The 19,648-nt window shown below is 39.7% G+C and overlaps 1 protein-coding gene across 9 annotated transcripts in view; it reads left to right on the top strand.

Annotated features, from left to right (window-relative positions):
* Positions 1-19,648, top strand: part of LDB2 (LIM domain binding 2) — a 206,628-nt gene that overhangs the window by 136,634 nt on the left and 50,346 nt on the right. For all 9 annotated transcript variants that reach the window (XM_072336109.1, XM_072336114.1, XM_072336116.1 and 6 more), the window contains exon 3: positions 18,870-19,042. In XM_072336109.1, the coding sequence (XP_072192210.1) occupies positions 18,870-19,042 (173 nt within the window). The remainder of the gene's footprint in view (positions 1-18,869; positions 19,043-19,648) is intronic.

The following is a 19,648-nucleotide window of genomic DNA, read 5'->3' as shown; positions in this document are numbered from 1 at the left end:
TTGCTAGCCAAGTAGGGGACTAAACTTTTAGATTTATGAGATCTTATGTTCGACGTTGCATTTAATCACCTGTTTGCACCTTGTATATGACACAGCTTGCCTAGAGCTTGCTAGTGTGTTTACCCTGAAATTGATATTGAACAGCAAGATGCAGCCTTTCTTTGAGAGATATTCTCATTCATATCTAAAACTTTGCTCAGACGTACAGAGGCTTACAAGATTTTTGTATTTACTAGATAGATTTTCCAAAAGCTGGCTTTCATTCTGTGTAGAATTATGGAATTACTCATGTTAAGGATGTGTTACATAATTTTGGCAAAGAAAACAGCTCGAAGTACTGCTAAGAGAACATAAATATCACTTAAATATCACTAAAAATCTGGTCTTCTGTGCTGACACAAGGGCAAACCTTAAAAAATAAGAAAAATATGCTCTATCCATTATGTGTTCACTTCCACAACTAATTCACTGGAAAAGAGTGATATTAAGTTTTACCAAAGAGGTTGAATTTGTGTCAGAATACAGAAGGACCTTCATAGGTTACCATCCTGCAATGTGAATTTTGCCAGAAGTTCTAATGTGTGTCTAATGTATAGTAGGGTAATCAACACAAAGCTTATATGAAGCTAAAAATAGATGTTGATCTATTGCTTCCCAGTAGCAATTAACTATATAGGAAAGTTTCCCTATTTAAGAAATATTTCTAAAGGGCTAAACTGATTTCTGTATTTTGAAATAAAAATAATGAAAAAATATATACAAGGAAAGAAATGGGCTCCAGGGAACAAAGCAAGTCCAGGTGATGTAACTTCATCGAAGCAGAGGTTCTTCACGTTACTCCCCTACAGTAATAGATTCTGTGGGCTGTGTCTTAATAGAGTACTTTAAATGACAAACATTATTACTGAACTGAAGTAGAAGAAAATTCTTATGGGGGAACATCTTATATTTGCTTGGCCCACGCTGCTGGAGAATACTTGCTTGACTATTCAAGTTTATGATTACAGAACAGTCTGGGCTCTCTTCAGCCCAAACTGTCGCTTCCTTACCCATTATGCATACTGCAGAAGGTTGTGCATAGGGCTCTGCAAGAATTCTGTTCTTCCAATATAAACATACTTTCTGCAGAAAGTTGCATCAAATGAACAGAAAAACAAAACATAGTACGCTGGCATGTTGCTAAGCAGCAAAAAGAGGAGTATAAGTCAAGGATCGTATATATATTTTATATTACCACTGCACTTCTTATCATTTCTTTATCATACAACTTGTTGTGATTCTTATGTACCCATGATATGGAGAGCAAATGACATGAAGACTGGTTTTTTCTTCACTTCTTCTCGATTTCTTTCTCTTTTCTTTTTTTAAGATCTAGTGTTAAAGAGAGATCCCTGGTGGATCTAAGCAGGTTGAGATATTACCAGTTTCAACTCAGTCCAGAGCTTTAGGCATTTCTGGTGTAGCTAATTAGTTCATTAGTTTTTGGGCGTCATGTTGAAGTCTTCTGGGCCTGGGTTACTCTCAGAAATGAAAGGAAAATCTCACTGACAAAAGAGAATATTAACCTTAGAAATAAAACCGGCATCTCTAGGGCATGAGGAGGTCAGCAGTATTCTGCTGCTTTGCAATGACAGCGTTAGTTCAGCCCTGGAAAACAGTGACTGCCAGGAAAAAAAATAGAAGACATTTAAAAACATTGCCAAGTAGGAATTTTGAGATGGTTTGCACTGACCATTAATTTACAGTGCTGACCATGTCACTTATTCACTGAAGAAAGCATGGTCGTTTCACTGCAAAAGTGTTAAGGTCTCCCTCTTGCTCTCCTGCAAACGCTGATTTGTGTGAGTAGTTTCAGTGACATGTATTTGTAAACTGTCTTGTATTAATGACGTTTTGCTAATTGATTATGTTTTTGCAAGGATGTAATTTATGGTAATAATGTTCCCTGCATTTAAAAGCATATATTTACTGTGAAGCTATCACAGAGTACTTTTTGGATGCACAGTCTTCCTGCTAACAAATACCTCCTGAAATGAAGAAGAGCTTTTCTTAATTTAAAATTTCTATATTGGGATTATTTAATATTATTACATCCATTTAATAACCTCTTCTGAGTAGTTTCATATTTTCAAGGTCAAGGTTTTTTAAAAGGACTCACAGGACCCAAATTTCTTTTCACTTTTGTCAGAGCAACTGTGATGAAGCAGTGGTGTTCTGCAAGTTGGCATTAGAACAACAAATTATGCAGCAGCCGAGATTCATCAGCCAGGGCACGTGTCTTTTTCCCTATGTGCCCTATGACTATATGACTAATAAAATCCTTATTTTTATTGTGTGTGGTCCAGCTTCAGAATAATAATCATCCTTGAAGATTAAATTAATGAAAAATCAATTTAGCAATCAAATATTTCAGCCGTAGTGGGTGGCTGAGTTAAGAAAGTATTATAAGCAGAGTATAATTTGTTCAGTCATACAGGCAGCTGTTGAATTTCTTATTCAGACATCAATTACTACAAAATGGTTAGCTGAAATTAGAATTAAATAATGGTGGCAGACTACACTGTTGGAGCATGGTCACTCTTGGAAACAGCTCTAGTCATTTAAAAGTCACCCACCCTGCTGTTTGCGTTGGTCACCTGCCTCTTTGCTAGGTCTTCCTTTGGAGCAGGAACCATCACAGGGCTGTGGTGTCTCTCAGTGGGCTTGTGCTTCCAGCAGGCTGGCAGCAAGAAGATATAGCTGGCAACACCTTGTCTTGCTCCTGCTCCATCGCGTGTCTTGGACTGTGAGCATGAACCTTTGTTGGCCATGAAAGTCATTCCTTAGCTGCATGGTTGTACCCCTTTCGTGTCAATACATTTATAGGAACATAGCTCTTCCCTTCATACAAATAAGCATAGCCTTCAGCTGAATAACACTCTTTTACCCACCACTATATTGTACTCACTCCTGGAATGTTGCTGCTGTTAACTAGTTCAGCAACCCATAGAATTAGTAAGGCTGGAAGAGACCTCAAAGGCCATCAATCCAACCATCAAGCCATCCTCACCATGCCTGCTTAGCCACATTCCTCCTCAGAGGTTTCATTCCAAGTAGGGAACATAAAATGTGTTTGAATGCAGAAGACCTGATTCAAAAATTAAGATAATGCTGAGGTTTAATCCCTACGTAATGACATATTTTACTGCATGTGCTGTAGAATCCAGTAATATTTGTAGTCCTAGAACTGCACTTCTTCCAAACTGTGTAGGTTAGGAACTAGACTGTAAGAGCAGGATTTCCTTTAAAAGCATTTGCAGTAATTTCCCTCATATCAAGTACTCATCTAAATGACAGAAGTGAGAATAATTTCGTCTTGATCAATAATTATCTCCAGTTTACTTTGCACCATAGGACATTACAGAAGACATAGGAGAGGCTTTGAAACTTGTTCTCAAGTTTTTCAAGATAATACAATGGTAGATTAGCTAAGACTTTGGGGCTCATCCATTTTAGAGCTCAACTTATCAGAGAAAAGCAGGAACATAACAACGCAGGCCAAGTTTTTCCTTTCTGTTCATGGTGCAAGAGTTTTTCAGTACTTACCGTCTTACTCACAGTGCATTACCGTTTCACTTACATATTCAGTGGAAAAGGTTGTTTGTACTCAGCAAGCTTATCTGTTGCAACATTTCCTGCTATCCTGTTTTGAAACATTTGCTAGGAGCATCTGAGTGCAATGTACCATGAGCAAATACCAGAAAATATCTCATAAAAACTCATTTGGTGTTTTGGAAGAGGATATGGATCCAAAATTGCACTACTTCTGTCTTTTTAGTAGTTTTACATGTGGGCGTTTGCTATGAGGTGTTTCCTATTGTTAAAAGTGACAGCTACATCCTCCTTCGTAGGCAAGTCTTTTAGAAATAACTGTGATTTGTGTGTTATTTGCATATTTTAATTCATTATTTGCATATGTTAATTCACAGTGCATCACAGCACCAAATTGTGTGGAATGGAGTCAGCCTAAAATGTAAAAAGTTATTGGAAAGTTTGTCTGCTCAAACATGGGGTCTGTTTTGTATCAGCAAAGCCTCAACTGCTGTTGACTCTCCCAGTGGTCCTGAGTGGGAGTTTCTGTACTGAAAAATTAGAAAGCAGAAGTAAATAAAAACAATTTCTGTTTTCAGTATATCCTCCAAGTCTGGAAGACAGTCATCTTTCCTTATTAATGTCTTTCATGACAGTAACTTTGTGGTAGATAGTATAGGGATTTGCTCTTAAAGTCAGTCATTATTTCCAAACCTTTTTCAAGAAGTGAGGTCCTGCTCTACCAGCAAAAACACATATGAAGTAAATGTATTTTGTAACCGTTGTGGAGGAGTCAGGAAGTAGAATTGCAGTGTAGGGGGAATGAGGTGACACACCGCTTTGTGGCATGGATGGTTGTGCCAATACAAGCAGCAATGCTACATGATACTTGTTTGTTAAGGTGTTTTTAAGGGCTATCAAAATCAGCAGGACAATCAGAAATACGCATTGGAGGTAACATTCATTTTTGTTTCAAAAAGGAACACTGTAGGGAATATCTCCTCTCATGATATTTCAGTTGCTGCATATTGCAACAGATGACTCATACTGGAATTAGGTTCTAAAGGGAACCCGCTGGAATCCCTCTCCTCTGCAGCAAACATACTGGCATCAACCCCTATGTTTCTAACAGGAGCAAATTCATATTACTACTGTCAGTGATACACTGAAAAAAAATAGTGAGAAAGACAGAAAGAAAACCCCATATAATTTTCCATTACAGTGATGCCGGTTTGGTATCAATGGTATGGATCATCCATCTCACAGTAGTGTACCTCAGAGATGAGCAGACATGCAAGTAGCCAATGGTTCTTTCCTACAGCATAGCTGATGTTGCTGGCAGTCCAATTTCTATTTGGTGTTTCAGCAAAATTCCTGCTCAGGATCACACTTAATGAAGACAAGGCTGTAATTCCTGGTAAACTGAAGAGATAAATGAATAGGTAGTTGGAATAGCTCTCGTGATTATCATCTCAGTATGCCCTTTAATAAACATCCACTGGCAGCCACCAAAGCAATGTTTGCCTAAGACGTGTCAACCCAATGTTCCATATGCAGTGCAGTGAGTGTGGCATAGGGCTTCATTTTTCAAATAAAATCCTATAGAATATATGAAAATATAAATAACTTCTGGAATGGTCAGAGAGACAAAAATGATACGTGTCACTCTGAAAAAAAAAGAATTAGTTTCTGATCGTATTTGAGTTAAAATTTACTAAAGTAAACACCAATTTTGTTTTGACACCTCTAAGAATGTCCTTCTTCAAGTGTATCTTGTAGCTCTTGCTGCGGTAAACAAAAATGTTGTTGTGTTAGTACTGCCACTCGCTCTCAAGTCTTATCACAGTTGCAAGAAAGCCTGTGTTCTGAAATTCAACCATTCTTAAGATTCTGCAATTTTGGCTGCACTTATCACTATCCAGAACGTGCAGGCCACTGTTAATGTAACAAATAGACAAGTGGCAAGCACAAATTCTTCAATGGGAAGACTTTGGGTGACTTCCATGTAAGTGATTTCCAATTGTGCCCTCATTTGAAGGACAGTGAATGGAGCAGACAGCTTATGAAACAGAGTAAAATGTGAATGGGATGATATACAAGTGATGAAACTCAGGAAATAAAGCAGGCAGAAATACCAGAGGAGGAGAGAAAGTTCAGCTGTGCTCCACAGCATCCCCACGCAGAGCAAAGGCTTCATGTGAAGTTGTCTCCTGGGGGTGTATCCTGCCATCTGCCTCGGAAGTGGCAGCTTTTTAGGAGAAATGAAGGGTGAAAAATGTCACTTAGAGCCCCTACTTGTGAGTATGCTGCACATCACCTCACTGGAACCGTTCCAGGAAATGAAGTATTACTTTGCTGGCACAGGATGGGTATGGCTGGGAGTTCCCGTTCCACCCCAGTAGGATATTGCGTGACTGTGTACGCAAAGAGGATCAGCTAAGAAATTTAGGATGACTTTGATAAATGTTGATTCCACTGGGAGTGGGCATGTACTCGGGCATGAAGTACGTACTGTAAGGTAGGTTGCTACCTTCCACTACCTAAAGGTGACCTCCAGAGTCTCTTTATCAGGAAGTGTGGTTTCTATGAGGAAAGGCTGAGACACCTGTGGGCTGTTGGTCTGGAGGAAAGAAGGCTGAGAGTGAATTAGTGCTTATAAATATCTACAGGTCCAGTGGATGAGTTCAGGCTCTTTTCAGTGGTGCCCAGTGACAGGACAAGGGACAACTGGCACAAACTGAAACACAGGAAGTTCCATAGAAACATGACAAAAAACTTTACTTGGAGGATTACGGAGAGCCAGAACAGGCTGCCCAGAGAGGGTGTTGAGTCTCCTTCTCTGGAGGTATTCAAGACATGCCTGGACCCCTTCCTGTGGAACCTACTCTGGGGAACCTGCTTTAGCAGGGTGATTGCACTGGATGATCTCTAGAGGCCCCTTCCAATCCCTACAGTTATGTGATTTATGCATCCCCAGCTGCAGCTCAGATCATCGATGGCAAGCAGTCACTATCCATTTCGAAGCCTCCATGGTTCTCAAAAAGGCAAGAAACAGCTAGAATTTTAAACTCAAAAGCCTGAGAGAATAAACACTCCTGATTTTTAGCACTTCTTAATTCTAACCAGATGTGAGGTATGCAAGAGTAACTTTTTAATTTATATGCTAGCTGTGCTGATTCTAGGAAGAGAAGGATAGGAGGGATGTAGATGAAGCATTGTATATGCAGGAGTGCTGATCCAAAACAATTAGAAATGTCACATTCAGTCCAGGATCTGTGCAGAGATCTGGGAACAGCTCTTACTCATGTACATTGCTTTCCTCATGCCTCACTGTGGGTGATTTTTCCTCCTTTTTATTTTCTTTTTTTTTTTTTTTCTTCTTTTTTTTTGGTAGCAAAATGACAGTTTTGAATTAATCTGAATTACTACTGAAAAAAAAAAAAATACAGAAATTGTTGTGGCCCTCTGTGAAATGTGGAAAAATGTATCATACAGCTGAAATGACAGAAAACAGAAAGATGTTATTGCGGAAAATTAAACGTTTCCCCAAAACCTTTGGAGAAGATCTTCCTACTTTGATTTTTTTTAGTTCTGTATGAACTGAAATGTTTCAGGAGACATTTTTGGATGTGTTTCTAGTCTGAGATCACAAAGTTTGCATAGCTTATTCTGTAATTAAATAAGAGTTGTTAAGCTGCTGTTTGGATCCCTGAGATTGAGTTGTATGTAAATGTTATTAGGTATTGATAGCTATGACTTCCACACCTAATTGAATCCTAAAATCATAAAATCCTTAGAATTGGAAGGAATCTAATCTCTAAGCAACCTGTTCCAGTGCTACACCACCCTTTTTCTTTATATCCAACCTAAATCTGTCCTCCTTAAGCTTGAAGCCATTTCCCCTTGTGCTGTCACCGCAGAGCCTGCTCAAAAGTCTGTCCCCTTCTTTCCTGTAGCTCCCCTTAAGGTACTGAAAGGCCGATATCAGGTCGCCTCACAGCTTTCTCTTCTACAGTCTGAATATCCCCAGCTCTTTCAGCCTGTCCTACTTGGTGCCCACATTTTGTGCTCAGAAGGTCCCTGAAGCTGTCCTTACAGTGGCGGTTCAGCTTTGTCACAATGCCTGTACATGCAGTGGCTCTAGAAATCATAGTCATTGCAACAACAGTATATCAAGAAGATGGTGCGGTGGCTCTCCGTGAAATGTGGAGAAATGTGCTGTACAGCTAAAATGACAGAAAACACAGAAGGAGGTTATTGCAGTTTCAGTACAGGTTTGTTACAGCACTTATTACAGATGTTGCCTTTTTCCAGTTAAGAGCATTCCACATTACTTACTGTGTAAAATTTTATTTAAAACCTCGTATAATGTGTGCTCTAACTGAGGTTTATAAACCTGTTACATTGCTTGCCCTTTTTCTGAAAGTGGTTATTTATTATTTGACATTATTTTGTCAGACAACTGATTTGTATAGCTGAACACAGGGCACTTGCCTTCTTTTTAAGGATGATAAACAAGCAGCACTTTTAAAACCAACAAAGCGCTTTTAAATGGTAGAATATTTTCCTAATGATTGTGTCTAACATGTTGAATACCTTTTTACTTTCTCTGCAGTTAGCTTCCATTAGGTTTAAAGTGAAAGAGAGTGGGAAAGCAAGCTTTGCTGCAGAAGAAAAGGAAATCAAAGCTAACCACCGACAGCTTTGTGAGAAAGAGTGTTCTGGTTGTTATAAAACATGTATATAACCGACAACTGATATTATCCACTGGTGAGATATTGTTCATACATCTGCAGCATAAAATTACCAGAAAAGTCATGCTGGCTATCAATCCACATGTGCTCAGTGCAGTTTCAGGGTTTCGAGAATGCCTCGTGTATCTTTTATCATATCACTGTAACCCCTCACCTCCCACCAGTTGTCCAGACACTTTCCCCACCATGCTGTGTCCCCTTTGATGCGCAGGTAAACACATTTCACCTCTAGTATTTTTAACCTGAATGAGAGCCATACTGCAATGCTTGACTGACTGTTGTAAGCATGAAGTCCTGCATGCAGAGGGACAATTGTTCTTCACATCACCTGCCTGTGGGCTTGCATCTTGCCATGAAGAGTCTTCCAGGAGCCCAGCTCTGCTTATATGAAAAAGTCTATATGAGCATGTCCTCCTCACACACTGAGCTGCCCAGAAGCCATGTGGTCATATACACCTGGCTCAGAGTCCAAAACAATATGTCCTGCTTCTTCACAGGGTTTCCTTGTGTCAGTGTAGGGGCACACCATAAAGGCACGTAGCTTTTGGGCTCCCTGTAGCATTAGGAGCACAAGTTAGTATGTGCTTATAACATGTTTAACAGACATGTTCATGGCTAACTAACCTTAAACTAGCTGTTGAAGCGCTGCTAGTATCTTTCTCTCATGAACAGGAGGCTTGCAAGGAGACGCAAAGAAGAAAGTAAATCCCGCTTGAGCTGAGCCATGTTTGTCCTTAGGCCTCTCCTCAGGACATCAGTGCTGGGCCTACAGGGGTGGTGGCACCTATAGCCTGGACTGACCCCCAAACTATGATTTATCAATGCTGCTACTTGTGTACGGTGTATGTTGCTGCTGATTTTACCTGAGCATATATCAGGAATTTTAGAAGTGAAGAGGCAACATACAGTGCAGTGGCTCAGTCACTCACAATTTTAATGCTTCCACGGGTTAAAGGGAGATATATATTATTCAGATCAGTACTTTGTCAGTTGTTTATTCTTCATGCAAGCTGTAAATGTTTTGTGCTATTTTTAGAGCACACGTAAGACTGTTTTTTCTTGATGCTTCAGCTTCCCATCTCAGCTTGATTCAGAGAAAACACTAGAGATCAGGAGCTGGTGGGATTACATTTGCAGACATTGCCTTCAGAACAACTTTGTGCCAGTATACATAATACAATAGATGTTGTTGCACACTTGCCTACAGTTTTTGGCAAAAATAGCCAGAATCTTTGTAGGTGGTAGTTGGGGTGGCTCCAGTGACTTACTTAATTTTTATAGAATGGTTTGAGTTGAAATCAAGAAGAAATTGAGTAGAACTGGGCAATGTGTGCAACCAACATAGACATGCCGTGGACAGACAAAAACCCATTTTCTGCTGCAGCTAAGCTTGGATGTTTAGCTGTAGGTTCTGCCCCAGGGAAGCGTGGTTATCTGTATGAAAGAACTGTGGCAATATGTGAGAGTATGGCCAATACCATTTTATCTTAATGTCATTTTTCCTCTGCTTTTATGTGATTTTTTGTTTAATGCCATGCTTAGTATTCTAGTAGGTCATGTGAAGTCAGGGGTCAGAAGTGTGCTTGATTTAATACAACTGGATGGTTTGCCTGCTTTTTGTCTCTTCCTTTTGGTGTCCTGTCATTTGAATTTTATGTTTTTGCCTTTACTTCTTCAGACGACTTTCCTGGGTATCATTTTCTGTGTTGTGCTGGTCCTTTATGCTGGTACAGATTGCATTTGTTCATCTAAAATGCCTGTCCTGCACAATTTCCATCATTTTTACGGTCTTACATTTTGTCATTTTCTGCTTGAGTTTGGTTGTGGTTTGTTATATTTTGACAGTGGTTTGTCATACAGCTGTGAATAACCTCTTTGCTCTGCCTTTAAAACTTTCTTCATTGCAGTTGTTGAACAAAGTTAACTAGAACGCTCTTTCTTCAAACAGAATGATTAGCACAGGCTGTATACAGCAACCAGGCAAGCCACTTGTTCTGGCTTATTAGCATTCTAAGTGCAGATTTTTTATGCAAATATAAATATTCTCTTTGCTAAAGTATCATTGTACGGATTTTTGCTGGGGAATTATGATTTTGATTTATAACATGAGGACATTTTATAGTTAGAAGTAGAGCTCCCTTGTCTAAGGTAGATCTTTTGTCTGTGAAACAAGAATATGGGTAACCCCCTCAAACCACTTCCCCTCCAGCCTAAGAAATCAGCACATACTGTGGCTGCCATTAAGAAACTGTGAATTTTTCAGGTAAGGCTCTGCTCTTTATTGCTAGAATCCTGGTTCAGATTTCTAATTTAAATCTAAATTTAGCAACAAACTAAGTAATCTCAGAATTTTTATATTATGATTGGTCTGTATGAAGGAGAATATTCTAGACTCCCTAGGTTATTGGAGTATTATCCCTGGACACGGAGCAAAGATTTCAAGCCTGAAGATGGCCCAGAGTCGTGCATGGGTAATACTCTGCTGTTTGTGCTGGAGTTCAAGGTGCTGGCTATGATACATGAGCTTTTTGTAGTCAGTCTGCTCAACAGACAATTTCTGTGTGTCCTCTTGCAGTCAGCCTTGATCTGCAAGCTGGAGACCCCAGTTCAAGTTAACCATGAGTTCACAGTGTGCCAGGGCTGCAATAAGAATGATGCCAGCAGTTTAAGGGAGGTGGTCCTTCTTTTGCTTCTGAGGAGACACGTCTGGAGCAGGATATCCAGGCAGGATTCCTTGGTAGAAGAAGGGCACATCTATACTGGAGTGAGGCTAGCAAAGGCACAGTAGTGAGTAAAGGTTTGGGGCATGTGCTGGACAAGGAGAAGCTGAGAGAGCTGTGACCGTACAGTCTGGAGAAGGTGGATCTTATCAATCTAAATGAGTATCTGATGGGGGTTAGATAAAGAAGACAGAGACAGAATCTTCTTTGTGTCACTCACCAAAATTTATGAAGTTCCATTTCAACATAAGCAAAAGCATTTTCATTGAAAAGTGATGGAACACTAGCTTATGCTGCCCAGGGAGGGCATGAAGGCTCCACCCTTAGAGTTGTTTAAAACCCAACTGGGCAGTGTTCTGGGCAGACCTATGGGTGATCTGCTCTGAGGTCGCTCGACCAAATGATCCCAGAGAGGCCCTTCATGCCCAGCCATGGGCTGTCTTCCACTGAAAAGGACCTTGGTCTCTGCCATTTGTTCTCTACATACCCTGGTCCCCAGCTTCTTACTCTTAGGCTGAAATACTCTACAGATCTGAAGGCTCTGAATTACATAGCATGCGATTCCTCAAAAACTTTACTAGGGTGCTGATAGTATAATATAGAAAAGGTTGGGTGGCTGTAACAGGTAGGTTGGCCAAGTCCCTTAATGAAAATCTAATCTGTTGCTTTCTTGAGACATACAGAGCTTTTTATAGTTGTTTTCTGGCTATTTTCACTAAAATGAATTATAGTAAAATATTATCACTTTTCGGAGAGATGGATTTAAGTCTGATTTGCAAATTATGTGTCTCTGAGAATAAGGGTCATAAGGTCTGGAGAATTAAGCTGAGGACTCATTGGCATGAAGTTTGTGTTACCTGTTCTTTACTTAAGTGTGTTTTAGAGGACTGAAGTTCTAGTTACAGACTTACAAGAAAAGGAAATAAGGAAATACACTGTCAGCTGAATCAAAATTATATAGGCAAATACTCAGCTGGATAAAATGGTTTTAGAAAATACTTACTGGAAGGAAAGGAAGAGTCTAACTGTAGAAGGAAAAAAAGTGGACATTTATAATTGCATATATTTTAGTACTGTTGGTTAAAACTTTAATCTGTAGGCTGTAATTTTGATATAAGAATAAATAAGATATTGCAGATATCACAGATCGGAAAAAAAGAAATAAACATGGGGTTTGTGTGTAGGAAGAATTCGAGGTACTCAGTCACAGCACTGAGTCCGTGTTACTCATCTTAGCAGTTCTGTTAAAAACTTGAGAACAAAGGCAAAATCATCAGAAACATTCATTTTTTTCCTAATTGCCACAGAGTACTAAGGAGATCAGTAAAGATAAAAACAAAGTTGTATGGACATGGAAGGAATGAATAAGCAGCTAATTTTACTTCTTGAAACTCTGTACTTCATTGTACTTTATTAGCTATTTGGAGATAACACTTGTAAATAGTCGTCCAAACTTCATGGAGTTTCTGAACTGTTCCATCTGCAGATTACACAGATACTTTCTGAATGCAAAATACTGCTATTACTATTAGTTGTGTACTGCTATTAATAGTATACAATAGTGTATTATTTTTACCATTACTGTTGTAATAGTTTTAAAATCATGCATTTTATTCTACTTAATACTTTATTTATATAAATTACTGGAATTTTCCCATAGCATCAGTGCAGATCAATCATACATTATAACATTTATTCTATAAGTAGTCTAAATGATAGGAGCCCAATCTTACCCACTAGATATGGAGTAAAAATGGACGGGTCTGTGTATGCCAGATTCTGACTTGGACGCATGTGGGTGGTTTAATCAACGTGGCCCACACATCTCTGAAACAGAAGTTGGACTTTAATTAGACTGTCTTTTCACTGCCCTTCATACAGTAGCTTTTCCTGGGAACTGACAGATTCATTTTGTTTGGGTTTGAATCCACTCACCAGAAAAGGTTTTGTTAATGTGGATGGTTGTTCACATGTATGACTTTGGGACTCTTCCCAGCTTCAATTCTCTCACTTCCCTCCTCCCCAGCTTTAGCAGAACTGCTGAGCAAAGCCTAGAAAAAGGCGTGCATCCCAGCCCCTTCTTCATCCCAACCAGGTGGGCTGCATCTGGGAGGGAACACACCTGGTGTGATATTTCACTGAGACAAATCTGGGCAGAGTCAAACAAAAGTAGGGGCAGAAGGAGAGCAATGGACATCACTGTATAACTCCATAATGTTTTGCTTTGTGTGCATTCATTTATTTTGGTTACAAATGCATGCATAAATGACTGCGCCAGCCTCTGGTCCACACAGATGTCAATTAGCCATGACCAGAGATGTCAATTAACAAATAACAGTAAGTTCAGCCTTTCTTCTGTGGTGCACAAGAAAGCTAGTTTGCAATCAGTGAGGAGTCATCTCCAGACTTCACTAGCTCTTAGATCTGGCCGAGGGAAAGTTGGTCTTAGCATCTCCATTTAATTACTGAACCCCAGCTGTGATAATCTCCCAAACAAGAGACTTTCATGGTCTGCCTGGAGCCGTACAGACCATCTCAACTTTTTGGTCTGGGAGCCAAAAAACCTGCAGTCCCAACCAATGCCGTTCACCAATCTCATCTATATAACGTGTTGATAAGATAATCAGCTGCAGTCTGCACCTCAGCTTCCAGACAGAGCTCATTTAAGCTACAGGCACAGCGTCATTTTTTTCATTCTGTTGCTGATTCTTCTGAACTTTAAAAGGCTTTTTATATTTTATGTTTTTATATTTGTGTCTGTTTTATTGCTTATTTTATATCATAGCTCTCTAATTGAAGACACAGGACTTGACAGGCTGCAAAAAAACAGTCTGGAAGCAATCAAACCAGTATTTTTATTTCACTGGTTAACACTTCTATTGTTTGACTTCTATACCAATTTGGCAGTTATCCTACATGCTGTATACATATATAGTAAATCTAAGTCTCTGCTGTTGAGAGCTTGTACTGTAAAGGCAACCCTTGACAAGTGCACTGAGCAAGGAGGGTTTTGCTGTCGAGCCCTGCTTCTGCAACAGAGGCCACGAACCTGCATTCTGTAGAGAGGGGATTGAGAAATTGACAGCATATCTTTGGGACACAAAGGGAGGAAGTGTTCTTCTATTCCTAGCCCATAAATAATACCCGTTTCCTATGAACTAGAAAAACATGTTTACTTTTTATTTCATTTGAATCTTCCTTAGGGAAGAACAAAACAAAACAACAGCACCACCACCACATGGCATGTGGTGGTACCACAATTACATGGATTGGATTAATTGATTTCTGGACCACTCGTATCCAGGGAAGTGTCACATATCTACTCATTATATTTCAATTCTAAAATTGCAGTTAGGTCTCTGATCCTCTGGAAATGTAAATAGAGCCATGTGTAGCCAGACTGTCACACAAGTGAGCAGGCTGAAGGTTTGTCATCCCAGTGAGTGACAGCATTGTAGTTTGTGCAAAATAATCACTTCAGATACACCTTTCTTACAGACACCTTCATATAAATAACCATCATCACCCGTTGTTAAATCCAGCTGATCTTTGCCAGTTTGCTTTGCTGTCTGGGGATTTGCTAGCACAAATGAGACAAACGTTAAGGGGCAGTGCCTTCCTCTCTTGGGAAACAGTACATCCTCAGATACTCAGTTGGGGATGAAGGATGCTGCTCAGGACAAAATGCAAAGTAGCATTACGGAGATCTGGCATTAATGCCTGAAAGCTGTGGGAGGGGCAGGTGAATTTTCTTTCCAGTTCACAGTGTATCCAATTTCTTATAGTGCAGGATGTTGCATTTCAGTGGATGAGACAGCCTGTTCTGGGTAATGGCACTGTAAGATCCTGCTAGTTCTTATAGATGCAGGTGTGAATCTGTGCCTGCTTTCCTAACCCTCAGTGCTGGGCTCAGAGCTTCAGTATCTGCAGTCCTGGCTACTCTAATCTGTTCTTGCAGGCAGATGATATAGCATCTATTATTAATACCGTTTAATAAATCCTATTAAAATAGCTTCTTTCTAGTTACTTATAATTTTGCCAAACTTAAGCCAATAAAACTGAAATTATGGTTTATTTTCCTTGTAGCTATTTCTCTCTTATCTAAGCCAAAAATGATTTTTGTCTTTGAAAATGGAAAAAAAAAAAAAACAAACAAAATTGTTTGGTCCATGTTACAGAATTATTGCAACTTTTTATTATCACATCCATAAGATGTTGTGGAGCGGGATTTCTCACCTTTGTGGCAGGGGTTGCCTTTTGTCCTCCTAGTGTAAATCTGACTGAATTTAGCAAATCTGTGATATTTTTGGGTCTTTGGGGGAAAATACCACCGTTTTGAAATACTCATCTCAAGCCTCGCTAGAGTTTGACAGCTGAAATTTCCAAGATTTCCCTGCTCATGGAGCCCAGTGTGTTATCTCCACATGTACTGCAAAGTGTAGCTGAACTCAAGGCTCTGTGGACTCCTGGATTTTTCCACTGCAAATCCCATTTCCAGAGCTTAATGTATGGTCAGCCAGTGCTGCACATGATAGCAGGAAGCCCTTCCTTCTCCGGACAGTGGGGTCCAGGTGGCCCTGAGAAGGAAGCAGCTTGACCATGGCATTGTCATCGGAAAATACGGGAAGAAAACTCCGTCACTACAATGAGGCATTAGAAGCTTAGAAGAAGAAGGGGGAAAAAAAAGGCAAAAAAGAGAGGGAAAGAAATCTGATGGCACTGAAGTTTGAGAGTGAAGTGTTAACTGGAAGGTGAAAGGGAAAGAGGGAAGCTGATTGTGAGAGGGTTAGAAGTCAGTGAGAAAAACATGGACAGTGAATGGGGAACTGCTTAGCTGCATGAAGGTCTCAAAGAGATGCTCTTGCCTTGTCCCTGGCTGGATAGAATGCTGAGCAAGGGGAGGAGGGATGGATTCAGACAAGGCAGAGTGCAGAAAAGTAGGAGACAGAAGATGAAGACAGAAGATCCAGGGGAAAAGTACACAAAATTCAGAAGCAGAAGAAGGATTTACCTTGTAGAGGCAAGGACCTTTGTGCAGCTTGGGTGGCTGGGAAGGGCACTGAGAATGTGTGCATGAAGCTGGCTTTTGGGGGAGAGGAGAACAGGGACACTGCAAATAAATAGCATGGTCCTGTTTAGGTAAGGAGAATGAGGGATCTGGGGAGCTGTGGGGGGTTAGTGAGTCTGCCTCAGCAAGAACAGTGTGTGAGGAGGGGGAGAAGGGACAGGGCGGTACTGAGAGCTGAACTATGAACATGGAAGATAACCTGTGCATATGAATTGACCATAAGATGGGAAAAAGAAGGACCACGAGTGTAGGGGACCAAGGAGACAGAGCAGGGAAATAAAGAGTGGAGCTGAGGGTGCTTGGATGTTCTTACAAACGGTTATGTTCTGGAGGAGAAAACATCAGAGCAAGCCTTTTGCACTTAAAACAGAAAGTTTGTGGTTACAAGAGCTTGTTCCACAGCCCTTTGTTGTTCTTGGAAACGTCTTCTGCACAAATAAGCTTTGTTACCACTGTACAGAGTCATGTTTATACTAGAAAATAACTTATATTTTTAAGCCACGGAGCTCTTCAGGAAGAGTGCCCAAGCCTTGGTCCTGCTTTAGCCTTCTGTAGCAAAAGCAGCTCAGTGAGCTGAGGACCAGCCTGCTTGTTAGTAGAGTTTTGTGAGTGTTTCTCATGGAGGTTTATGCTACTGTATGCTAGACACTCACATGAGCAGTTTTGCCTTTTACAGACAGAGTCTGCACAAGCATCTGTGGTTCATGAGGTTCCATGGGGCATCTCCTTGTGCACAACCCTGTTCCTCCTCATCCTTTTGGCTCCCCATGTTGTTACTCACAGTAGCAGATCCTGGTAGCAAGCACAGGAAATGCCTAGTAGGACAAATAATGAGATATTTAATGTATTTCTAGCTTTCTTTAATGTGTTGTAACTGCGGCTACAAGGCTGAAACCAGCACCATATGACCATGCTACTTTGGGAATGGTCTATAAATGCAGTTAAAGAAGTTTCAAGATATTTATGTGGTGCCTAAGTCATGTGAATAGAGGTTTATCACAATCGGTAGGAATGCTGGATTTTCATATCACACATTTTCTGCCTAGGATGATTAGCAGGAAATTTAATTTGCACTAATTAGCCTTAGGGGAGCAAAAAATTAACATGATGGGAAAGTTTCGAGTTTTGCTATATACCATACCAAGATGGAAAACTTTGAGTTAAAGCTTGAGTCTAATGCTGATACACTGGACTTCATTTTCTCTAAATTGAATTAAAAGACTGTAGAAAATTAATATATGCATAGTGAGTGGGTGGGCTTTTTAGGAGCTTGAGTTGTAGAATAGTTGTTCAAAGTATTCGTTGAACTGTCAGCCACATCCAGAAAGTGCAGTATATTTTAATCCTTAAAACTGTGTTGATACCTAATATTGCAGTAAACGCTTTAAGAAGTCCTTGTTTTCTGTATTTGTATATTTTCCTTACATAATGTGCATTATAACCGCACATGCAATATTCCACATTTTAACGCACAGAGCAGAAACAGCTTTCACAGAACCACTTCTGTGAAAACATCATAGTTTTTAATTCACAACACCCACTTGCAAATACATTTTTCGGGTCAAGTGCCCTTGTTTGTATGCTGGCAAAATTCCTATGAAAATAAGTTTTTCAGAGATTACTCTGAAAGGTATGCAGCAAATAAGAGAGGCATGAGTCACCGCATAGTCCTGGTAGATAAATAAGAATTAGGAGCTAATCGACTCTAATTTTTCCTGATGGTGACTCTTCTCTCTCATTGTTCCAGAACACTTAGTTTAGATCTCAGTTTTTCCCTCTGAAGATGGAGGTAATTTTCATGTATCCACCACTCAGAATTACTGTGGATTGATTAATGTATGCAAGGCAATGACTCATTCAATGTGGAAGTATTGGTCTGTTATAAACTAAAGTGTTCTTCCATACAAGCTTTTGGTTGCATCCAAATTTATCTGTAAAAAAGGAGGTGGAAAACATCAGTTGTGTACAAGATAATTGCCTTTGATATCATTTTTTTCTGCTAGTCTGTGTATCCAAAATGCATGCTGCGCTCACTATTGCTATTATGTACTTGGAGAACCCAGTACTTGGAGTCCATACTCCTGAAGAGTAAGAGTGGACATAAGTTACTACAGGTGTCTTGCTCAGACCTTCTAGCCTGTGGCACAAACACACTCAGTCTAAAGACAGATTTCAGGTAGGCTCTCTCTTGGCAATCACGTGTTGTATAACACACACTGTATTGCATTCTCAGGTCTTTCTTCACTGTCCAGATTGATAGCTGTAGTTGTCCTATTCAGTCAACACTGTGTGTGTGTGGCTGTATATAAATATACATGTGCACACACAAACATATTTGTGTCCACAGCTCTTTTATATAAATGCATTTCTGTAAGTGCTCAGCACTTGTATTTATACATTTATGAGTAATATCCAACTTTCAGTCATAATTGACACCACGTGGGTCTCTGTATGATAATTACTTTGGGACAAAAAAACTTGCAGATGGTTTCAAAAGTGCCTCTAACTCACCATCAGTGTAAAGAGATTAAATAAGATGAGCTCACTCTCTCTGAATATCAGAATAAGCTGTTTTCATTGATTTCACTGGGAGCAGGCACAACTCCATTTCTACAGCAGACAGAAAACATGTATTATATTACTTAAATGAAAGTTTGATTTCATTGCACTTAAATTTATTCATGTTCTGTTAGCAAATGGTTGAAGATTTTATAACCTAGAGCGTTTGCTGAATTCTGCTTTGTATTTTCCTCACAGCAATTGGAAGGACCCTCATTCCTCGTTATTTTAGCACTGTCTTTGAAGGAGGTGTAACAGACCTGTATTACATTCTCAAGCACTCAAAAGAGTCATACCACAACTCATCCATCACAGTGGACTGTGATCAATGCACCATGGTCACTCAGCACGGAAAACCCATGTTTACCAAGGTAACAGGGAAGTCTCAAAAAAGCATGTTGTTTGTTTTTGTTTTGGTTTGGTTTTTTCTTTCTTTCTTTCTGGTGTGTCTGAGAGTGAAAAATGTTGGCATTTTTTGGTAGACTGAGATTATTTCTATTTTCCGTATTCATTACATGACTGGAGAATTCTGTGGGCATCTTCTTCAATCCTTCCCCCAAAAAATTACAAGAGAAGTACATAATGCCAGGTTTCTGGAGCTATCAGATGTACATGAATTAAATGCAACCTTCCATCTCCTTTTCTCTTGGTTCAATTTTAAAGCAACAATGAGATTTTACATTGCTGGTATCTACCACTTTGGGTGCCTCAATTTACACTTGATACTCAGTGTAAGGACTGTAAATCCCTAGGAAACAGATTATTAAATACAGTAGGATGCTGGTCCAAAAGGCAGAGAAGTCAATGGAGGGACTCAATTGATTTGAGCATGTTCTGCATCAGGCAGTTAGTACGTATTCAATATTTGCAACTGATAGTGAATTATGGAATATAGTGAATTATATTATCGTCATGCACGTCCTACTTCAATTTTTTAATTAAAATGAGTGTTGTATATTTATAAAAACGGTACCAAA

The sequence above is a fragment of the Excalfactoria chinensis genome, chromosome 4 (assembly GCF_039878825.1).
Source record: "Excalfactoria chinensis isolate bCotChi1 chromosome 4, bCotChi1.hap2, whole genome shotgun sequence".
Taxonomy (NCBI): Eukaryota; Metazoa; Chordata; class Aves; order Galliformes; family Phasianidae; genus Excalfactoria; species Excalfactoria chinensis.
The sequence above is the reverse complement of the archived record's forward strand: the minus strand, read 5'-3'. Positions and strand labels throughout refer to the sequence as shown.